Source organism: Rhineura floridana, chromosome 14, assembly GCF_030035675.1.
Source record: "Rhineura floridana isolate rRhiFlo1 chromosome 14, rRhiFlo1.hap2, whole genome shotgun sequence".
Lineage (NCBI taxonomy): Eukaryota > Metazoa > Chordata > Lepidosauria > Squamata > Rhineuridae > Rhineura > Rhineura floridana.
The window spans coordinates 19,108,625-19,132,150 of record NC_084493.1 but is presented as its reverse complement, the minus strand read 5'-3'; the positions used below and the strand labels follow the sequence as shown (position 1 = coordinate 19,132,150).

Genomic DNA, 23,526 nt, shown 5'->3' with positions numbered 1-23,526 from the left:
AACCACTGAGCTTTCAGGAAATGGTAGACTTGTTGGTTTTTTGGGAAAGTACAATGGATTCTGATATCAGTGATTCAGATAGCTGGCGTTCACTCAGTGGAACTAGAATTAGTGGTAAGTCCTATTACTTTTGGGGTTGTCAAAATTGGCCTGTCTTATATGCCACTTCTAGATCTGTGTGTATGTAAATTGATAGTTTCACCAAACTTTGCTGACAGGTGCAATTATCACTGGAAACAGAAAAAAGGGCTGCCAGCAAAACAGCTTCTTTAAGCTGCCTTTAATTAGCACCAAAGCCATTTTTTGTCAGTGGATTAATCAGTGCACCATGCTGAGTGCTAGCCTGACTTACAAAATACGTTTTCAAAGGGTTTTTTCTTCCTTTCCTCTGCTCATGTCAGAGCATTGTTCCTCCTCACTTCTTTCCGTCTCTTGGTTATTACATAAATTCTTTTTATTAGTCACACTGGGCCCTGCCAGGGTGAGAGAAAGCCTCCGAGATGGACCCTGGATGCCCATTTGACAGCTGTGCTAATTTTTTCAAGTCAGAATTCTTATAGGATGTGCAGAGTGAAGTATTTTTAGAACTTGTTTAAAACTGTCTGGCTGGTAGGAGGGAGATTAAAGCAGCGGAAATGTGGGAGACATGGTAGGCAGATAATGGGCAACCATCCTGTTAAAGATGCAAACGGGAGGCCAGTTCATCAAAGCCTGATGAAAGGGATGAAGGAAAAATGGCTGTCTTCCTTCCTTCTTTTTTTTGGGGGGGGGCAGATATTTCTGCTTTGCTTGTTAATTGATTGTGCAGATCAGTACAGTTCTCTGCAAAAGTGGATAAATGAGTAGTATCCCCACCAGGTAGTGTTACTGAGGTGCTCTGCCTTGCTGTCATTTCAAATATTCCCTTATGGTTGGAGAAGCTCTTTCAGCTAAGGGCTGCAATCCATTGGGGGGCAAATGTCTGGGGATTGCATGCCAGTGATGGGTGAGGCCAAAGGAAAAAGTGAGTGGAGCAATGAATGTGACTCTTACCTTTGTACAGCAGGTGACATTCTAGCCATGCAAAAGTGAAAGGCTTCTACACATATATGTATCTCCCTGCATCCATCTTTCAACCCTCCATCTAGGCAAGCAAGAGGCATTATTATAGTTCAAAGACACACGAAACCAGGCAAAAGCACTTGAGGAGGCCTAGTGCGGGAGGAATGACCTGAGAGGGATGGGAGAAAATTTGATTTGGTTTGCATTTAAAGCCGAATCTATCAATTTTGCACTTTCCAAAACAATATGAGAAGGCAACACAGCCATACTTCAAAATTCACACTTTTCCGAATTTTGTGCTGCAGTTCACCAATCAGTGTGTACATAAATACACATATTAGAGGAAAGTATGCAGAAAAATGGATATATTAGTGAAAATAACATACAGCAATGCATTATATTAGGAGAAATTGCTTGCAAAAATGTGTACAGTAATCGAAACCACATACAAAAATATGCTATATTAGGAGAAATTTGCATGAAAATGCTGGAGAATTTTCAAGAGGATTTTTTAAAAGAAAAATTTGCAGATTTATTCAGAAATATGGAGGGCTGAATTTAAGACTGGAAAAATGAGAATCTGAGAGGACCTAAATGACACATCCTTCCATCTCTAGGCCTGAGAAGAGTCCAAAGGGCCCAGCAGAGGGGACCTGTCTTAGAGTTTGTTCTACATATCACTGTTCTAAGCAAATGTTTGAAACAGCACAAGAGAATTGAATTGAACAGTGATGTATGCTATTGGTGTATGCTACTACAGAGGTGGGGAAATGTTTTCAGCCCAAGGTCCACATTCCCTTCTGGATAGCCTTTTGAGGGCCACATGCTAGTGGTGGGTGGGGCCAGATGCAAAATGGGTGGAACAAGTAATGCAAATTTTACCTCTGTAAAGTAGGCTAGTTTCTATGCATACTCACACCCCCCTCTGGAAGACACACTCTCTCTCTCTCTCTCTCTCCCCCCCCTCCCCCTCCCTCCCCCTCCCCCTCCTCTCCATAGAACCTGTCCAATTAACTGTCAGTCCAGGGCATAGTTGGTTGGTGTGATTTTCACACACACATTTGAATTTACTGTGCATATTTATCAGCACTGCTTTCTCTCCCCCTTTTTTATAATAAAAACAGACTTCTGCTTTTCACCACAGGCTGGAGTTGATATATCCCTTATTTCTCCAGTGTTCCCATGGCATGTTGTTGTTGTTTTTGAATTTATATCTTGCCTTTCTTGCCAAAGGAGCCCAGGGCAGCAAACATAAACAAAACAATTTAACAAGAAAAAGAAAAGCATGGTAAAAACAATTTAAAACATTCCAAAGCACAATCACAATTAATATATATATATATATATATTCTAAAACACAGTTAAATTATTCTTTCATCAGTGATCTTCAGGTTGCCAGAAATAGTCCCTTTCAGCCATCAAATGCCTGGGTAAACTGGAATGTTTTCAAATTCCTCCTGAAAGTCAATAGGGGGTAGACACTCCTCACTCTTACTTCTCTAGGCCCAACATCTTGAAAAGCTTGCATCTATTGGCATTGTGTGTTAACATCCACGTATGGGGGCATTTGTGATCAGAAATGCATGTAAAGAGTAGATTATGTCACCACAATTGTGCATCCTGTCTTCCATTCCAAAACACAGGCAGTGCTATGGAACTTAGGCTGCAATCTAATACACACTTACCTGGGAGTAAGTCCCATTGAACTCAGTTGAGTTTATTTCTGAGTAAATAGAAAGGAAGGTGGAAGGCATTCAATGGCGTGCAGAAAAAAAGGGGGTAAACCCTGGATGCCTAAGGAGGGAGTTTCAATGTATTTATTGTATAAATTCTTTGAAGAAATAGCTTATAGTATAAAATGCCCAACGCGTTTCAGCCCATCAAGGGCTTTCATCAGGGGCTGCAATCCAACAGAAAAACATCATCAGGACAGACATATATTACATAGATTGTAACTATTGAAATCCTTTACATGATATTATTAAAACTCATATTTTACAAAAAATGTTTTTCTTTTTAAGAAATACCCATTTAACTCACCCACATATCCAAAGAAATGAAAGTGTGGAGATTAGATAGATTAGATAGATAGATTAGATAGATAGATTAGATAGATAGATGATAGATAGATGATAGATAGATCAAAACCCACATAGTACATATAATTCTTTAAAAATTATAGCAGAGTTACTCACATGATAGTTGCTAAAAACTCTATATGCACCAGAGGTGCGAAAGTACAATACTGCAGCAATTAAGTAAATTCTCTAGTGGTTTTTACAGGCAGGAGGAAACATATATATGGCCTTATACTCAACTGATACCACCAATCACAAAAAGCAGGAAGATAATTGATTTGACCTTTACATGTAAAATTAAGTGCACCTGGAAGAGACTTTTATGTAAGGGTGGAAAAAATATATTCTTACAAAAAACTCTAATGTAAGTCAGAAAAAACTGTTATAAAAGAGGAAGAAACGAGTAATCTTCATTCAATCCACTGGGTGTCACTGTCTTAAGTCTTAAAATCCAACCTATTTCTTTTTTATTAAGAAGAGAATTTGAACCTGATCCTTGTATCTTCTGCAAAACCCAGAACTTCAGTCCCATACTAGCATATTGGGAACATTGGAGACAGTGTGACACTAGAGGTGCTCCTATTCTGTTATTCCTAATATTGCTCAAATGTTCTCCTATGCGCACCTTTACCTTCCTAGATGCAGAGCTTGGAAAAGTTACTTTTTTGAACTACAACTCCCATCAGCCCAATCCAGTGGCTATGCTAGCTGGGGCTGATGGGAGCTGTAGTTCAAAAAAGTAACTTTTCCAAGCTCTGCCTAGATGTCTGACCTACGTATAATTTCAAGCACCTGCACTGCACTACATAAATCACTTGAGCAGTGTTGCAATTGGAAAAATGATACAACGTTTACTTTTTTTGGTCAATTGGATTAATGAAGTCCTGGATCTTCAAGGTGTACTTACAGAATATACAATGTCCACAGGGATAATGGCCCGTTGGTGGGCATGTACCTGGAAAGATATGAGTTGGAGGAGGTATATGTTCTCTAAAATCACTATTGACTAGAATATCCTTCAAATTCCTGGTTCTTTTATATGAAAAAAGTGGCACATTCTGACAACCTGGAATGTGTTGTACTATGTGCCAGTTTCTCTTTATACTATTCTGTAATTTATTAGACACATGGTTAGAAGTTAAATTGCAATGTATTCTAGAAGATGGTGCTCTTGTGTTTTTTTGTAATAAATCTGACCGTTCTCTATGTAAAGCCCTTTCAAAATTATATTGTATTACTTGGGAGGGGTACCCTCTGTGGATGAGTTGCTGTTTCAGAAACCCTGAATGAAAAAGAAAATCTTTTTCCAGGGTGCAGTTCCTTTTAATCCTCAGGAATTGTCCATGAGGTAAGTTACGTCTAAGTGGTGCGGGATGGAAGCTATCAAAACAGAGATATGTATTTCTGTCTGTCGGTTTTTTATAGATAGTAGTATAAAGATGGTTGTCTTCTTTCCTGATCATTAGATCTAGGAAATTAATCTCTGTCTCATCGTACTGATGATCTAACTGGATGTTAGTGTCCTTACTGTTCACCCAACCCACAAACTCTTCTAATAATTCAGGTGGACCCCTCCAAATACAGAAAATATCATCAATAAACCTCCACCAACATAGCAAATGGCTCTCTATCACCTAAAATACCTGTCCACAGAGGGGTGAAGCAAGGTTGTACACTTGCTCCCTTCCTGTTTAACTTTTTCATTAATGATTTGGTAATGGCCCTATCATCGCCCACCTTCTTCCCCCCCTCCATAGGGACCAAAAATATTTCAACCCTTCTTTATGCCGATGATGCAGCTCTTTGCTCCCTAACCAAAATCGGCCTTAAAAGAATGCTCTTAAAATTAGAGGAATATTGCCAATCCCAGAATCTAGCGATAAATCAATCCAAATCCAAAATCATGATATGTGGCAAATTTATGAATACCAAAAACAACTGGTCTTTAAACGGGGTCTCCATTGAACAAGTCTCCGACTTTAAATATCTCGGAATCCACCTGTCTAATAGGCTCTCTTGGGCTCCACAGCTAAAAGCAGCGACTTTAGCGGGTACCCAGATTCTGGGCCTAGCTAAAAGGTTTTTTTTCACCCATGGTGGCCAACTTATTCTCCCCATGCTCAAAATTCTCAAAACTAAAATACTCCCGAAGATCCTATATGGATCAGAGCTGTGGGGAACATCTGCTAGGACCACCTTAGAGCCAATTCAAAATCAATTCATGAAACAGGTGTTAGGCCTTCCATCGGGGACTCCGACTCCCCACCTTAGAGCGGAGCTAGGCCTCCCCTCAATCGCAGCACGTATCGATTTAGCCCACATTCGCTACTGGTTTAGAATCCTCAAAATGGATGACTCTGCCTTGGTCAAACAGTGCTGGTACGAACAATTGCGATCTGGTGGTTGGGCATCAGATTGCAGCACAATACTCCTTAAATATGAACTTTCCCAAGACAAACTGCTGGAACTAAATAAAGTTGCCCTCCGCAAATGGTTTTTTGACTGTGATGCTCACCAGGACTGGGCATCCATAATGTCAGCTCCCTTTTCGCCCTGGTATCCCCATTTCAAACTCGACCACTCTCTGACAAACTACGTGAGCACGCTCGATAGAGCCAATATTAGAAGGGCTTTTACTGCCCTCCGTTTTCAGGCCATGCCAACAGCTTACTTAGAAGGCCGTTATAATGGCATACCTGTGGCTCAACACCTTTGTATATACGGCTGCAAGGTCATAGAGGATTTAGCTCACTATTTGCTTTACTGCCCACTTTATGAAAATCCCAGATGGAAGTTCTTATCGCCTTTTTTAGAGGTTTTAGTACCCTGTCCAGATAAGGAATTGGTCAGTATGCTTTTATGCGATAATTTTAACCCAGTGACTATTGCAGTAGCCAATTTTGCTCTGGCCGCTCAAAAACTAAGAGAATCTTTCGTCATAAATTCTCCAAGCTCAATATAGCCACTTATTATTTTACAAAATGTAATAAATTTTTAATGGAAAGCGTGTATGTATTTCTACCTGTATCTGTTTTTGTGCATAAAACTTATGGTTTAAAGACACAATAAAACTACTACTACTGTAACATAGCAAATACTGTGCAAATTCATTGGAAGACTCATAAATGTCTTTTTAAAAAAACTCCATAAAGAGGTTAGCTACTTCTGGTGCCATGGGACACCCCATGGCCACTCCCTTTATCTGCTAATAGTGTGAATGATCGAATTTAAAATAATTTTTGCACATGGCTATGTCGGCCAATTCACACAAGAAGTGTGTGGGAGGATGAGTGATGTGGCATCTATCAAGGGTAGAATGGATAAGTCGAGGGCTTCTTGCTGAGATATGCTAGTGTAGAGCGATCTCACATCCATGGTTACTAGCAAATCAGTAGATTGAACATGGATGGGTTGGATCTTATTAATAAAGTCAGTGGAGTCCCTTATATATGAGAGTATTAAAGGTACAAAAGGTTTTAAAAATAATCAACAAATTGTGACAAGGGTTCCAAAACAGACCCACAGCCCGATACAATAGTTCGCCCTGGAGGAGGGGAGATCCCTTTGTGGATTTTAGGGAGAGTGTAAAAAACAGGGATTCTTGGTTCTTCTTTGAGCAGAAATCGTTGTTCCTCCTGGGTGATATAGCCTAAGCAAACCCCTTCTTCTAAGGTGTTCTTAATCTCCCTTATGATGGAGGGGGTGGGGTCACCTTGGCATACCTTATAGGCAGTAGTGTCAGACAGCTGATGTTGTATCTCTTTTTTGTACATATCTACGTCCTGTACAACAACTGCCCCGCCCTTGTCTGCTGGTTTAATGATGATGGAGGTGTCTTCCGATATTGCTTTCAAAGCCCGTTGTTCCTCTATACTAAGGTTATTCCAGTGGTGGTGGGAAGAGGATTCAAGTTTTTCAAGATCTTGAGTAACAAGTTTTTCAAAAGTGTATATAAATGGATCTAAGGGTCCTGGTGGCATAAATTTTGATGGAGGTCTGAACATGCTTTTCGAATCTGTGTAGTGGGAGGTGGTATTCCCAAAATATTGGCGAAGTCTAATATTTCTAAAAAATCGGAATAGATCTAATCGAGACTGTACCAGATCATGACGAGGGGTTGGGACAAACGTAAGACCTTTATTTAGTAACCGTGTCTCAGTTGCCGTGAATGATCTTTTTGAAAGGTTGACGATCAACGTTTCTTTCTGAACCTGTAGGGGGGTGATGACATGTTGTCCCTGCGTCTTCTTAGGTTCCCTCTGTGATCGTTGGTCCTTTTTTGTTTCCCTCGATCTGCTAAAAAAGTGGAAGTTTCAAACGTAGAAGCATCTGTTTCACTGCTATCAGCGGTAGTGGACTCCCAATCTGTATGTGAACCCAGGGATGTTTCATGTACGGAGAAGGTGACCTTTTTGGTCTTTTTGTACAGCCAAGGATACACTTTGTTCGCTTTATAGTCACCCTCATCTCTGGTGAACTTCTTGTATTTAAAGGCCTTAAGGTTGTTGTAATACTCCTTAAGTTCCAGATCTAAAGAGGCCAATTTGCCATCCATGTCACCAATGTTGTCCTTTTTGTACTTATCTCTTTGTAAATTGAGTGATTGTTTTAATCGTGCATTTAGTTCTGTAGAAGTGTCCACCAGCAGTATCATTAGATCCTGAGAGCATTTGTTGAGAATGGCACACCATTTACTCATGAACTCTTGATTGTCCAAAAACATGCCTGGTGCCTTTAATATTCTTAATCCTCTGGGTATCCGTTGTACCCTACAGTACTCTAGGAGAGTGGACGCATGCAATTTACTCCTAATCATATTTTTATGTTCTTGCTTAAATTCCTCCCACGTAGAATGTAGATCGTCATGGTTGTGGGAAAAAATGGATGGTTGTTCTAATAGTCTGTCCAAATGTTCTTTCTGAGTAGACAAGTGTTGGACTGCAGTCTTAGTCACAATTGGGCATCTCATATATGAAGTTGGCTTAAATGCACATCACACTCCCAAATCGGTAGGTAGGTAGCTATATAGATCCAAGCCATTTTTGCATCTCTTGTGGCAATGAGATTAATGGATTATTATACTGGCTGACATTTGTTGGGCCTCTGAAAACACTGGCCAGAGGAAGAAGAACTGCTGCACAGATCTGTTGCCTTGTTTAAACATGTTGTAGTCTGTTTTGGGAGTTATCTGATCAAAAGGCAGTGTCTTAACTTTGAAAATGAAATATGCATACCACTTTGAGTTCTATTGAAAACAAGTGGGATATAAATGTATTGAGTTAAACAACCAAATACTTCCACAAGCATATTGTCACAGTCATGAAGTCTTTAAAAATGCATTCTCTTTGAACCAGCAGTGGGGAACCTCTGACCTTCAGGCCTGTTTATTTGGGCCAAGCCACACCCACCTGCCCAACACCTGATGTCATATATGACAGGTGAAGACACGGCTGGGCCAAGAAAAGGTTCACAGGCCCTTGTGCAAGGCCCCATGCACTGTGCTTTGCAAGCACCGACAATCAGATGATTTCATTTAAAGTTTAAACCAAAGCTGGACGCTATGCCCAGCTCAGGATTCTTTGCTTTCTGTGTGCTCCTGCAGAACTGCAGCCTGCACGCAGCCTTTTGTATGGGTAGATAATAAAAGTAGGGCAATCAGAACTTGCATCCTTAATAAGCCAGCAGTGGACTTTTCAACATTCCCCACCATTTCCATACGGCCTCTACTAGTAATGCTTTACGTCCTGCAGAGTATTTCCACCCACATCTGTTCTCAGCTTTGTTCTCAAAGCCTTTGTTCTGAGAGCACCCAAGTGACTTACATCCAAGACTGGATTTGTAAGAACCATGTCAATGCTATTTTTTTTTACCCTTCCTGTAGACATTTATGCTTGATGAATAAGTTCTGAACGATTACAAGACAGTTAGGAAAATAAGAAATAAGGCTCAGGGTGATCTCTAGGTTGGGGGGGGGCTCTGACAAGGTGTTCCCAAGTGTCCCCTTCCCTGTTGCTCAGCCCCCTGGCCAAGGGCTTTCCTGGCAGTGGCAGCTGGGTCTGAGAAGCCATCTACCATGTAAAATTCCCGCAATGTCTAGAAGGGACATTACATCAGGTGCCCCAGGACACTGTGGGCAGATCCCCCAAAAAACACAATCATGCAACTGTTTTGAATTTTCAGGAGCAGAAATATAGGAAACTGCCTTTTACTGAGTCTGACCATTGATCAGTTTAGATTAGTATTGTCTACACTGGCAGGCAGCAGCTCTCCAGGGTTTCAGACAGGAATCTTTCCAATCCCTACCTGGAATTGCTGGAGAGTTTCACATGCATGGGAATGTTTTATAATATAACAAGCTTCCAAGCTGTACTAAAATATATCCACCGTTTGGACCTGACAGCGCAGGTTCAGCTCAGGTTTGAATGAAGGGAAACTGCTTGCTGGGAAGCCCTCCCCCCCCGCCGGTTCTCTTTACACAGCGCCTAACCAGCCTACCTACTTGCTTTGATTGTGGATCAAAATCCCTCTGTATGCCAAGCCCATTTGATGTACTGCATACAAGATAGGTTTCCGTTAAGAAAGCGCATCAAGAGCTTGTGAAGGTGTCTTCTTTGTGTCCCTGTTTTGTTGGGCCTGCAGGACTCTACAGCTGGCCAGTGCCTAGCACTCTTTCTATCTGTGTGTGTCTCCAATTTCACCAGGACAGAAGCAGTCAGAGCTGACTGGCCTCCTAGGGCTGTCTGGAACTGATCAGCGGGTCAGCTGAGAATGTCTGACAAGCAGCCAGGAGTGATCGCCATCCCCCCCCTTTCCCTCTAGGTTTGCCCAGAGGAGCTGAGGTTCTCCTCTCTTTGCCTTTTCCTCTGTCTGCCATCACCACCCACCCTGCACACTTCTGGCTGTGTGCACCCAACATCCGGACCTTTTCCAGAGCACTTTGCTTAATCCCTTGGATTCTTTATATAGGAATTAATTTCTCCGTCACAGTGGGAGACTACCCAAGGGGCGGGCTGTGTGTGCATGCGAGTCAGAGTGTGTGTACATTTATTTCTTGCGTAGAGGTCTAGAGTTGCATTGCTTTGATTTTTTGCTCTCTCCTGCTCTGGGTTTAGCTTCTCCCTCTTTCTTAATCAGGGTGAGGGCAGTAGCAAAGCAACTGTTGGAGCTGCATGCTCTGTTAGTACTTAGGGAGAGAGTGAGTGGCAGCAGCATGGCTGAGCAAGAAGGTAGTGGCTTGCAAGTTCTTCTCTCTATGCTTCAGGTAAGAGGACTTCAAAGTAGCTGGAATCGAGAGACCCCTGTTGGTTGTTTCTTGCGTCCCCTTTCCCTCCCCCTCCCTCCCCCTTTCCTTCTGTCTCAAGATCAACCATAAGAATTGAATGCAAGTACCTGCTTTGATATTTAACACCTCTCCGCTATAAAAAATCAGATTGGGTACATAAAATGAGCAGTGAACCAAGACGTCTGGCTTCAGATCTCGCCGATGCCATTAACGCATCAGTTGGCTAGTGTAGGCAAACTCTTGTCTCTCAGCCTCAGCCCTCTGTTTGCAACACAGGGAGAATGATTCTGACCTACCTTGCAGGGTTGTTATTTGACTTACTGAGGCAATGTGCTTTGATTGCTTTGTGCATTCCCAGTTGCTGTGTAAATATTAGGTAATGCATTATTTATAATTACTGTCAATCATTTCTTTGTGCAATTCCAGTTGTTTCAGTCTGTTGCAAGTTTGGAGATCTCCCTCAGGCTTCAGAACAGAAGAATCAAATGTCTTTTTTCCCCTGGTTATACATTCAGGTTTTTGTTTTAAAAAGTGAGCACTGAACATCAGGCTTAAATCTGTAGCTATATAGAATGGATGCTGTTGTTGTTTACAACAGACACCTGAAGCCTAAGAACTATTTCTGTTTAGTTTAAAACCTTTCAGCAGAATTTATCCTATGTTCCTGAAATTGCAAATGAACCTTCCTAGCCTGCAAGCAGAAAGTGGAATTTTACACATTGAGAATTAAAGATCATGATAATCATGCTTAGAGATGGGCATATATATCAGTTTTGAGTTTCTATCAGCTTCTCATTTTTCCAATGTTAAATTCACTTCTCCAGGTTTCTGCAGCAATTTGTGATTTTTAAATAAACAACCCAAAGAGAATTCTTCAGCATTTTAGTGTGAATTTCTCCGTATAAGCATCTTTTTGTACACTGACTGGCAGCAGTTCTCTAGGGTTTCAGGCAGGAGTGTCTCCCAGCCCTACCTGGAGATGTCAGAGATTGAATCTGGGACCTTCAGCATGCAAAGTGGATGCTCTACCACTGAGCTGTGGCCGTTGTCCTGAATTTTAGATGAATTTAGCGTCAGATCTGTGGATCAGCTAGCTCAGTATTGTGTATGTCATGGGAGTTGAAGAGCATCTGGAGGGCACTGTGTTGGCTACCCCTGGTGAACTAGATGGGTCAATGTTCTGACTGTAAGGCAGCTTCCTATATACCCACTTTGCTATAAACTATAGGGAGTGATGAAGAACAAGAGTCCTCAAGGGAGAAGAGCAAGAAAAGAGAGAGAGTTCCCCCTGTCTAAATAACCTCCGTAGAAGGTTCTTAATTTCAAGAAGCACCTATGGTGTTTGGTTGTAATCATAGTTACTGAAGCTACTAAAGCTAGCTGAGGGATGTGTATGTGTGTGTGGTGTGTGCATGGTTATTGTGCATTTTGTGCTTTCGAAGTGTATTTCTAAAACACAATAGGGTCCTGATCTCTCCCCCGCTTTCATCCAGTAATCCCCTAGGTTGGTCCTTTGATGGATGCTCCCCACCTCCCCCACCACAACTCCATAAAAACAGAGTTGCAAACACTCTTTGTCAAAAACACAAAACACTTCCGAATATTTGCCTTGTCTTGGAGACACTGGGTTGCAAAAACAAGGGTTGTCTTTGATATTTGTCCTTCCAATGGCATCACCACTAGGGATGGAAAGATCTGTCAAATTTGGTTCTCTCTGTTTCTCATTTTTTTCAATATGAAATTCAGTCCCCCACATTTCTGCAGCAATTTGCGATTTTTTTAAAAAAAAATCCTCATGAAAATTCCCCAGCATTTTAGTGTGAATTTCTCCTAATAAACACATTTTTTGTAGGCAGTTTTGACTGATGTACACATTTTTGCAAGGCATTTCTCATCATATAATGCATTCTTTCAAGTCATTTTCACTCATACATTCATTTTTATTTACACTTTATATGCATTTTTGTAAACATTGTTGACAAATTGCATTGCAAAATTCAGTTAAGTGTGAAATTCAAAGAATAGCTGTGTTTTGGCTCTCATAGTTTTGGGAAGTGTGAATTTGATACATTCGCCTTTAAAACCCATCCCTAATCACCACCCTTCTTTACTTTACACAATGGCTCCTGCAAACAAACATCACTGTTTTGATGTGCTGCTGAATTGGCCCCAGGAGCCACATGACTTGCCCCCCACACTCCTTTTCCGGGAGCAATGGAAATTCCCAGAGTTCCCTGGGAAGAGGGTTTGACTGTTAAACCACTCTGAGAATTGTACCTCTGTGAGGTGAAGAGGGGTCTCCTAATAACTCTCAGCACCCTTAACAAACTACAGTTCCTAGGATCCTTCGGGAGAAGCCATGGCTGTTTAAAGTGGTATGATACCGCAGCGCTATACAGCCCAACACCCCCTCCCAATAAATAGGCTCACCTGCCCCATTTCCCTCTCGCATCAGTGTGCATGCTGTGCCCACTCTGCGTGCAAGCATGCCATCAACCAAATGGCAACAGAGGTGTCAACCCCTTAGGGATGCTCCTGCTGCCATCTTGGGTGATGACTGACATGTACTCACAGCACACAGGGCATGTGCACTGATGTGCTAACATGACAGGTAGGTAGGGTTGCCAGGTTCTTGGCCTGAGACTGATCCTGTATCTTTAGGAGAAGAGAAAGTCAGCCAAGTACAGATGTTCTTGCAATGCTGTAATGGGAAAAACAACAAGGTGGAATTTTCCCTTCTCCCTCCACAACTTTTAAAGATACAGATGACCTTTTGGTTGCCAGGCCCAGCTTCAAGAGGTCTTCTGTATCTTTAAAAGTTGTTCAGGTGGACAGTCTTATTGAAGCCTGCCCGGCCTGTATCAGGTGTATATGTGTCTGGGAATTCCTAGGAGCTCCTGTTCTGCGATCGTGGAGGCAGAGTGCTACCCTGCCACATTAAGGAGGGGCCCCTCAGGGGCCCTTGGCCAGGGCCCAACCTGGCCACCCCCTGGTGCTGGGCCTGGGAGCAGATCTAGCTGCCATCCAAAAGGCAGAACCCTCCCATTGATTCCAAGTGAATAGAGCCGAGTTTTGCATGCTCCACAATGCCCCGGACCTAACATCATGTTGGGGCATTGTAGGAGGAAAATGGCAGCTCTCTCTCTCCCTCTCCCTCTGCCTGTTACCTAACTTTTTTTGGTGTAAACCACTTTGAGATTTTGCAATATTAAGTGGTATATAAATGTTTAAAATAAAGTAAAAAAAACCCTGCAAGCCTAGATTTTTTTTAAAAAAAAGACCTCCTAATGCCACAGCATGTCAAAAAGGAAAAAAAAGAAAAGAAACGCAAGTGTGATAAAGCTGATATAAGAACTGGTCAGATAACCCTCTATCTTTTCATAGCTCATGATGTCAGGGTGCCTTATTATTCATTGGCAATGCATACCGGCGCTATAAGAGGCATCCTGGGTTTAATTCAAGCACTCAACATGGCACACATGTTTCCTGAGGGCACAACCTCTGGGCTTTAGATTGTTCTCATTTAGAGCTGGCACTCTCTGGGACAGCTGGCAGGTACCCTCTTGAACTCTATCCCAGTGTGCTGGATGGCAAGTTTGGCACCAGGCTACCATTCAAAAGGAAAGAGGTGAAAATCATGTGTTGATGGAAGATGTATTAAAATGAATGGATTCTTGTCTGCACAACACTGGAGCCTATCAGGCAACTTGGATTGCTCGCCACCTCTTTTCCGGCAGTTGTTTTGCAGATGACATATTGGTCTTTTGTTATATCCTGCAGTCAGGTGAAAAAGGCTTAGCTTTTATAACTATATAAATATGTTTGGGATTGACTGTTTTAGGCTGCAATCCTATACATGCTTATCTGGGAGCAGGGATGGGAGAATTTGTTTTTATCCTCATTTTTTTCCAGTCTTAAATGTAGTTTGCTACATTTCTGCATCAGTGTATGATTTATTATTATTATAATATAAAAAAGCAACTAATAAATATAATAAATCATAACATTTCAATTACAGCAATTATTTCTAAGTGTTCATCTGTACATATAAATCAGGCATTTGCAAATTGTATGCAAATCTGACTCCTCTTTCTCAGTGATGCCTAAGCAGCCACCCTAATGCTTTCACGTATGCTACTTATTGGGTTGGGTTTTATTCTTTATGGCAGATAGGGATGGAACGATCTGTCAGTTTCCGTTCTCTCAGTTTCTCATTTTTCCAGTCTTAGTTTTCCACATTTCTACAGCAATCTGTGATACTTTTCTTTAAAAATAATCCTCACGAAAATTCTTCAGCATTTTTATAGTGCATTTCTCCTAACAAACACATTTTAAATGCAGTTTCGACTGTAGACATTTTTTGCAACCATTTTCTTCTAATATAACACATTTTGTATGTTATTTTCACTATTATATTCATTTTTATGCACAGTTCCTCTAATATATGCATTTTTGTAAACATACTTGGTTAGAGAGCTACATTGTAAAATTCGGGTAAGTGAATTTCAAAGGATGGCTGTGTTCTGGTTCTCATATTGTTTCGGAAAGTGTGAATTTAATAGATTTGCTTTAAAATGCGAATTGAAATGAATTTCTCCACCATCTCTAGTTGCAGATAACATAAACAAATACATTCCGCTGCCCCCTAAACACCTGTCACTCTCTGCTATCTGTTGGGTGGAGCCAGCCCTTGCTTTTAAGTCAGTTGGTTCACTGTGACTGAGCTGGGCACCTAGGCCCGTTTGACTCCTTTCAGAATCCCTGCTTTGACGTAGAAACCTTTGAAGTCTTCTGGGTTGCCAAATTCCACATGTGAAGCTTGAAGATTAAAGACTCTGCATTTAGCTCATGACCAAGCAGCAATGAGTTATCTTTTGGTTTTTTGGCAATGGCAGCCACTGAATCATTGGAAACTAATTCAGACCGCTCCTCCTTTAAGGGACAGAGTTGAACAACAGAATCAAGAGGTTTCCTGAACTGTACCATTTTCAGTGGCAGATGGGGTGGTGGTGGAGCATTGCATGTTTGATTGACAGTATGAACACCCCCTCTCCATACCCTCCAACATTTCAAAATAGGGACTTTATTATTTATGCTGTCTTTCAAAATACACGTTTTCGCAAGGTGGCTTGAAATCTGTATTATCGTATAAATGGTTTTTTTGCCCAATTAGCATAAACAATTAAACTAACCTCTCTGTACCAAAGGTCCAGTAGACAGCAGACTCCAGACCATATAAAAAACTACCTTCAGTTTCAAAACTTGTTTTTCCTTTTGGGACGTTTGCAGTGATGGCCACCAACTTGGATGGCTTTAAAAGAGGATTAGACGAATACGTGGAGGATGAGGCTGTCAGCAACTACTAACCCTGATGGATATGCTCTACCTCCACTGTCAGTATATACTCAGGTCTTGCTTGCGGGCTTCCCACAGGCATCTGGTTGGCCACTTGGAGAACAGGGTGCTGGAATAGATGGGCCTTTAGCCTGATCCAGCAGGCTCTTCTTATGTTCAAGAGGAGAAACATAATGGCCCTGTTTCCTTAGATCTTTGGGGCAATGGGGCAGGAGGAAGATCTTTCCCACCTCTTGAGAGCTTCCCAGCTTCCCCTCTTTGCCTAAATTCACTCACAATACAAGGAAAAGCCATTGAGAGGAGCCATTGACTGGAACTCAGGCAGCTGCCTTATGAGTCAGATCATTGGTCCATCTGGGTCGGTATTAGCTGCACTGACTGGCAGTGGCTGTCCAGGATTTCAGACCAGGAGTCTCTCTCTCAGCCCTACCTGGAGATTGAACCTGAGACCTTCTGCATGCAAAGCAGATGCTTTGTCGCTGAGCTACAGCCCTTCCCCACAATCTTCCCACCCATCCTGCACATACATTTCCACTTAGGGAAAAGCAAATTAATTTGAGCCTATCCTGCTAAAAGCCTCTTCTAAGATCCAGGGAGTGTGCCAGGCTCCACACCCCTGGGGTGCATTCTAATCATGTCTAACGAAGAGACAAAACAATTCTCTACTTGTCTTATCACAAGAGTTTGTCTCATGGAGAGACTATGTACACCTGTCTGCACTGAAGATCTGGCGGACTGTGGAATGGGCTAATTGGACTAAGAGTCACCCTGCATGCCAGAGAGGGGTGTATTGCTAAAGAGGGGAGTGGGGAATCCATGGGATGTAAGGGAGAGCTGAGACACAGTTGCTCTTGAAAATTCTGCTCTGTGAATTTTGATGTCAAATATTTTATTGATAGATTTTTACCCCCCTCCCCCATTTTCAGGGTATATTGCTCTTACTACTCAAATGCTGCCAATCATTGATATTAGATGCCAGATGGCATTTGATTTCCATATTTGACTATGTTTGATAGTTGACATGCAACAAACAGTATTTAGTACTTGCCCAGGCTTGAAAGTTGGCATGCAGTGATATTTAGCAAGGCCAAAAATATTCAGGGTTGTTTCACCTATCCTAAGCATGATTGCAGGGGAGTAAATCCCACTGAACACAATAAGCATACAAATGATCAATCCATTCTCTGCAAACTTACCAGGATCCAAATTCTTACCTCCCAGGTTAAAAAGCAGAGAAATTCACGAACAACCTTGCAGTTAACCTTGTGGTTTAAGAATGTACCTATAGCCAACAGATATTTCTATCAAACTTTAAAAAGCAGGGAAATGGGCAGCTGTAGTGAATGCACCAAGGGAGCAGGAAACCTGACCTCCTCTCTGGGATATTGTACTGCCCTACAAATTTGTCAAAATGCAGACACAATTTGGGTTGGTCTTTCACAGTCCCATCCATTTTCTGTGTTGCTTGGTAACATGCCTCTGAGCATATGGTGAGTGGTGGCAACACCCGCAATCACGACTACATCTCCAAAGATGGAGAATTACATATGCTTGTTGGGTGTTCTTCTTACTTTGCTTCTTTCCTGTGTTACTACTGTTCCTACAGAGAATCTAACTTAGAAAATTATATTTCTCTCATTATTCATCCTAGAAATCTGTGTCAAATTTATTTTTATTATTTTTATTAATTTCAGAGCCTTTTTATTGGTCAATGTCATAGACTGTGAAGACAGCCTTTTGTGTATCAAACTGGAGTTTATATTTTAATTCTATTTTGGGTGCATTAACGGTTGAATCTGAAACTAGTTTGATGTAAAATTAGACTTGAGTACACTATGTCACTACTTAAGCAATGAATTTAGCTGTTGAAAAAAGCAAACTTGGCCTGCCCAAGATGCATGTGTTCAGCTGTGCTTAATAAATGCTATGCTTAAACCACTTCACTTTAGGAAGAGTGGGCATGGTCAAAGACAGAACACACCTAGAAATTTACTAGAATATATTTCACTTCCCACTGTTTTATCTTGTGCAAACTGAGACACTCCTCATATCCAATGGGAACTATTCTGCAGAATAGTCAGTGCCATTATTCCACAATTGTTTTTGGAGGTTTTTTTTAGTGTTGCAAAGTGTTGCTGTACTTCATATATCCACAGAAAAAGAAGCAAAATAAAATGATTTACTATAGGAAACTTCACTAAAATTGCAAAGTAAATCAAACATATTTAAAGTGACTATCTGAACTATATTAACTGTCTTAACATTGTTGCTTCCTCCCTGCTAAAACAAGACCAGCATAGCACATCTCTTATTTCTGTTATTTGGTTGATTGCAGGTGTTGCCACAACTCACCATATGCTCAGAGGCACATGTTACCAAATTCTTCCAAGCTACACAGAAGAGGATTGGACTGTGAAAGACCAACCCAAATTGTGTTTGCATTTTTACAAATTTGTAAGGCAGTACAATATCTCAGAGAGGAGGTCAGGTTGGTCACCTGGTGCATTCACTATAGGTGCCCAATTTCCCTGCTTTTTAAAGTTTGATAGAAATATCTGTGGGCTGTAGGTACGTTCTTAAAGCACAAGGGTGTTTTTTTGCCTGTTAGCGAATATACGTCTCAGTTGTCAAAAGCTAGGATAAAGAAGTTATATTTAATGCTAGTCCTACTCAGACTAGACCTATTGAAATTAATGAACCTAAGATGGTTGCATTCATTATCTTTAATGGGTCTTCTCTGAGTAAGACTAGCACTGGATACAACCCAAATAAGTTTTTTTTATTGGTAGACATTTTCAGTGCTATTGATGGCTCCCTTTTCCAATTTATTTTGCACTTTGCAAAAATATTTGCCTATTCATTTATTTTAACCTTCCTTGTGCTTACTTTGAACTAGATTTACTTGCTTTCAGTGATGCCATCACACAACAAAATATGATTGGTTATGTGGCGTTATGATATCTCACCTACTGCATGATCCCTTATTGGGTAGGAATATCTACTTGATTAATCCAGGCAGCGTTACCTTCACTTTGAATTGCAGTGGCAGCCTATGACATTTTGCTGTGTTAAGTGGAGCACAAATGGTGCCTCCCCTAAGAGCTAGCACTTTACAAAGTCTTGCTGCACCAGTTCCTATCTCCCTCTATTCTCTCTTATGATGGTACATGGAGCAGGTCACTTCACCTTGAGGAATGGCAGGGCTGTCCACATTCAGTTGCTCTAGTTTTATCTCAGTAAGGCCATCCCATAGCAGCATTGCCAGATCTGATTGACTATGTAGCATTGTGACATCATTCCATCCATGACATGATTCCTGATTGGCTGGGATTATCTATGAAACTAATTTCAGAAGGAGAAAGAAATACTGTAGTGGCCAGGGAGGGAAATGGCATGAAAGCACGAACATGCCAAACATGATAAAAAGCTGCATATTTATTTAATTTATGAGACTTTTTGGAAAGTCTCCAGCCCTGCTAAAATGGATGATTTCAAACTGAAAACAAGGGAATATTGAATGTTGCCTTAGCAGTATCTGACTGCAGTTGAAATTGGAATCATCAGGTAGTCACAGCATCTTACTGAAGATGGAGGATATGGCTATCCAAGGCTACTAGCTATGCTAGCTATGGCTATGCTCTAGCTCCACAGTTGAAGGCAGTATGTTGTTGAACACCCGTTGCTGGAAATTGCAAGTGGGGAGATTGCTGTTATGCTCAGATCCTGGTTGTGGTTTTCCCATGGGCAACTGGTTGGCCACTGTAAGAACAGGATGCTGAACTAGACAGACCATTGGCCTGATCCAACAGGGGGGGTCTTATGTTCTTATGAAGATGAAATTGTATCTGTACTGTTTTGTACTGATTTACCTGGAAGGGTGAGGGGAGGTGGAGAAACGGTGGGAAGAACAGATGCTTCTGCCTTGGCATCTGAGCTACCCACCTGTCTGCAGCACAGATGGACAGAAGGACACTAGCAGGGAAGGCAAGGTTGTTACATTTGACCTTCTCCTGCAATTAAAATGCTGAATGTTTGAAGTCATCAGAGGCTGAGCACGCTAAGCTGCCTTTCTCCGGGCTTCATTCTTTCAGGAACAAATTGCCAATATGGAAACAAATGGACCAATTTTGTATATGTGTGTATGAGTTTAAGGGCCAATTTATATAATAAAAGCATGGGTTCCAGTGACAAAGCTTTTCCTGGGCTAGAGTATTTCAGATTGCGTATGAGGAACTGTATGCGTGTGACTGGTAGGGATGGGGGAGAAATTCAGTACCATTCACATTGACAGGAAACTTCCCTAATTTGCACTTTCTGAAACAAGTTGTGAACCAAAATGTAGGCATCCTTTGATATTCACACTTCACCTAATTGTACAATGCAGTTCTCCAGTCTAGCAATGTATACAGAGATGCATATACTAGGGCAAAGTGTGCATATAAATGCATATTGCTATTGAAAATGACAAACATGCATGCATTATCATAGAAAAACATGCTTTGCAAAAACGTGGAGGTTAGGCAAAATTGCATACAAGAAAACATGCATGCTAGGAGAAATTTGCACTAAAATGCCGGTTAATTTTCATGAGGAGGTTTTTTTAAAAAAAAATACAGGACGTGTCATGGAAATAGGGAGACTGGAAGAATGAGAAACCAAGATTGACATCTTCATCCATCCCCCCTGCTCTCCCACCCCAAAACATGACACTCATTGCCTATGGAAAACTAGGACATCCTTTCCCTGGACATGCTGATTTTCCATGTGCAGTGATGGTGTGTGTATGTGCATGCATGCGCATGTGTGCACAGAGGAGCATTCACAATCTAAGTCAGGAGTGAGGAACCTCCAGCCTATGAGCCTAATTAGGCCTTGCCAGCCTTCCCCTTTTGGCGTATGAGGCTGTTTCAGCCAAGCCAAACCCCTTGCCATACACAGGTGGGGGACAGAAGGATCTGGCCCGGCAGGTGGATCTAGTGTCTGATCCATGATATACATCAAGGGTTGGCATTGTTGGGCAGCTGCCAAGGCCCACAGCGCAGTAGGGCCTCAATGCCGATCCCTGGATTCTTCTGGCCTTTTTGCTGCTTCTGCTGCCCATTCTTAGGAAGGTAGGAAGCTGCCTTAGACTGAGTCAGACCATTGCTCCATCTGGCTCAATACTGTCTGCACTGATTGGCAGCAGATCTGCAAGATTTCAGACCAGGGTCTCTCTGTACCTGGAGATGCCAGAGATCAAACCTGGGACCTTCTGCCTGCAAAACAAATGCTCTTCCGTAGAGCTATGGCTCTTTTCCATAAACGTGCTCTCTCTCAGTGAGCAAGCAGTGACAGGAGAAATAGCAGTAACCTCCTATACTCCTTATCTTTTTTTTCTCTCTCTCTCTCTGATAGAGGTAGCCAGTGCCAGGTGTGACTGGGCCGTGGGTGCCAGCCTGCTCCGGGCCCCCTTCTCCCAGCCCCCCCCAGACCATGCTGGACCACTCCATCTACTCTTCTCTCTTTCTGTGAATGCCCTGCGCACTGGGCATGCAGGTTGCTGCTATCAACCAAGATGGCAGCGGAGGCTTCTCTAAGGGGCTGATACCCCCGCTGCTATCTTCATTGATGGCAGGCATGCACGCTTTGCTGCATGCGCGCACATGCCTGCCATCAATGAAGATGGCGGTAGGGGAATCAGCCCCTTAGAAAAGGCTCTGCTGCCATCTTGGTTGATGGCAGCTGTGCGCACAGCACGCTGGTCATTCACAGAAAGGTAGGAAAGGTAGGTGGAGCGGCAGGTGCCGCAGGCATGCAGAGTTGGGGGGGGGCTGGGACCTCTGTCTCTGCGATCTGTGGCAGGGTCAGGAGTCGACACTGCCAAGGATCGCAGAAGGGAAGTGCTACCCCCACACCCTAAGGAGGGACCCTTCGGGGTCTCTCTGGGCTGCAGGGGCCCTCAGCCAGGGCCCGATCTGGCCGCCCTTTGGTACCGGTTCTGGAGGTAGCCAACATCGCACTCTCCAGATATTTGTTGGACTATAGCTCCGATCAGCCTCAGCCAGCCTGGCCAGTGATCAGGGATGATGGGAGTTATAGTTTAGCAACAGCTGGAGAACACCATTTTGGCAACCCCTACCAATTGGGCCCAGCTGGAGATGGAATAGAATGGGCTGTAGCAACAGTGGTGAGGAGAAGGGCCCACTCTGGGAGGAGAGGGGCCCCACTGAGAGCATCTTGCTCAAGCCCCCCTCCTCAAATCTGGGATTGGCAATGGGGGCATTAAAGCATGCATCTCCACCCCTCCAGATGCACACATCTGTATCCAGGAAAAGCTTTAACAACTACTGTACATACTTCTGATGGTTCTATAGACTGGCCTTATGGGAGTCAACGAAAGAAATTAGCTAGTGTAGTTCACTCTGCATTCCACATTGGTAAGCAGCAGGAGAGCTAAGAGAGAGAGGCAAAGTTCAAGTGAGTTAATAAGAGATGCCTGCTGCCTAGCCCAATCTTATCTAGCCCAATCTCTGCTCACCCTTCTCTCCTAATCTATTTCCTAAACATGCTTCCACTTCATTTCTGCCACTGTGACTCTTTGCCCGGGTGGAAAAATGATGCTTCAGAGGGGATAGTCAAGGCAGATGGGTCCCTCATCTTATCAGAATTGTGTCTGGAGCACCACTTTGCTGGTTAAGGCTCTTTAATTTTAAGCATAAGCAGGAGAAGGAACATAACAAGAAAAAGAGGCAGGTATTTTAAATTACAGTGCCGTCTCTCTTGCTGTCCCAAAAGGAAAATTTCTGGCCTCATCATAAAAGGCTCTTATTACACTTTCAATCCCTAAGTCCCTGTTGGTGTTGAGATCTGTAGCAGAAGCCTCCCTGGCCTGAAACACTTTAGAAAGCAAGTGGGGGGGGAGGGAAGCACAAGTTTGTTTCATTGTAAGCAGCATTCCCCAATTTGGTGCCCTGTAGATGCTTTGAACTATAACTCCCCTCTGCCCTAGCCAGCAGTGGAGGCTTGTTGATTAGGGCAAATGCGGCACTGCCCCATCAACCTCAGCCATGACTCCTGCAAGCCCACCCACTTTTTTTTACTTACAATCTATTCAGAAGATGACTGGCTGCTTCCTCCTCCTTAGTGTCCTGTTCAGAGCGGGATTCACGAGACTGAGACGCAGGTGCAATTAAATCTTGTTTTATTAAAGTAATGGATACATCAAAAGCAGTGCGCTTCATAGAAACCTCTAAGCTAGCTCACTAGAATTACCTAACTGCACTCTAGACATGCTCTGCCACGTGTGAAGAAAGTTGACTCAGCAGCTCAACCCAGAGAGCTGCAGTCTTAAGTAGGGAAAGTTTTAGATCGTAATCTCTGGCTCCTTCACAAGTCCTGCCTCTGACCTGTCCGCTTCTCATGGCGTCGAGAGCGGGGTGACGAGGTGTGTGCTTCCAATGGCTCGTCCGCAAGAACCGTCTCCTTAGCAACCAGCTTGAGATCAGGGGGTGGTGACGCGCTTGAGGCATCCCGAGAGCCGCTTGGAGAAGGGGGAGTCAATGCCCCCTCTGTAACATCTTCCAACGGCTCCTCCAACCTGTCTGGGGGTGGCGCGCTCTCCTAATCAGAGATCGTGCCATCCGTGGGAACTGGCCGGGAGTCAACCTCACTCCCTCTCGCAAGGTCTTGCAGAGACTCAACAACTCCTTGGTCTTCCGCGCCTTCTGACAGCTGAGAAACCTGAAACTCATGTCTTCCCCCTCCCTGGCCCTCGTGGGGAAGCGGAGGCTC

The 23,526-nt window shown here is 42.8% G+C and overlaps 1 protein-coding gene and 1 long non-coding RNA gene across 7 annotated transcripts in view; one reads left to right on the top strand and one right to left on the bottom strand.

Moving 5' to 3' along the window:
• Positions 1 to 2,048: 2,048 nt before the first annotated feature.
• LOC133369879 (uncharacterized) lies at positions 2,049 to 9,798 on the bottom strand. The gene is made up of 3 exons (XR_009759009.1): positions 9,619 to 9,798; positions 6,842 to 8,364; positions 2,049 to 2,941 (listed from the first exon to the last, which is right to left on the bottom strand). It is a non-coding gene; the product is annotated as an uncharacterized LOC133369879 (long non-coding RNA).
• Positions 9,799 to 10,183: 385 nt separating this feature from the next.
• AGBL1 (AGBL carboxypeptidase 1) overlaps positions 10,184 to 23,526 on the top strand; it is a 574,659-nt gene continuing 561,316 nt past the window's right edge. For all 6 annotated transcript variants that reach the window (XM_061595218.1, XM_061595214.1, XM_061595217.1 and 3 more), the window contains exon 1: positions 10,184 to 10,380. In XM_061595218.1, the coding sequence (XP_061451202.1) occupies positions 10,330 to 10,380 (51 nt within the window). In that variant the 5' untranslated portion in view covers positions 10,184 to 10,329. The remainder of the gene's footprint in view (positions 10,381 to 23,526) is intronic.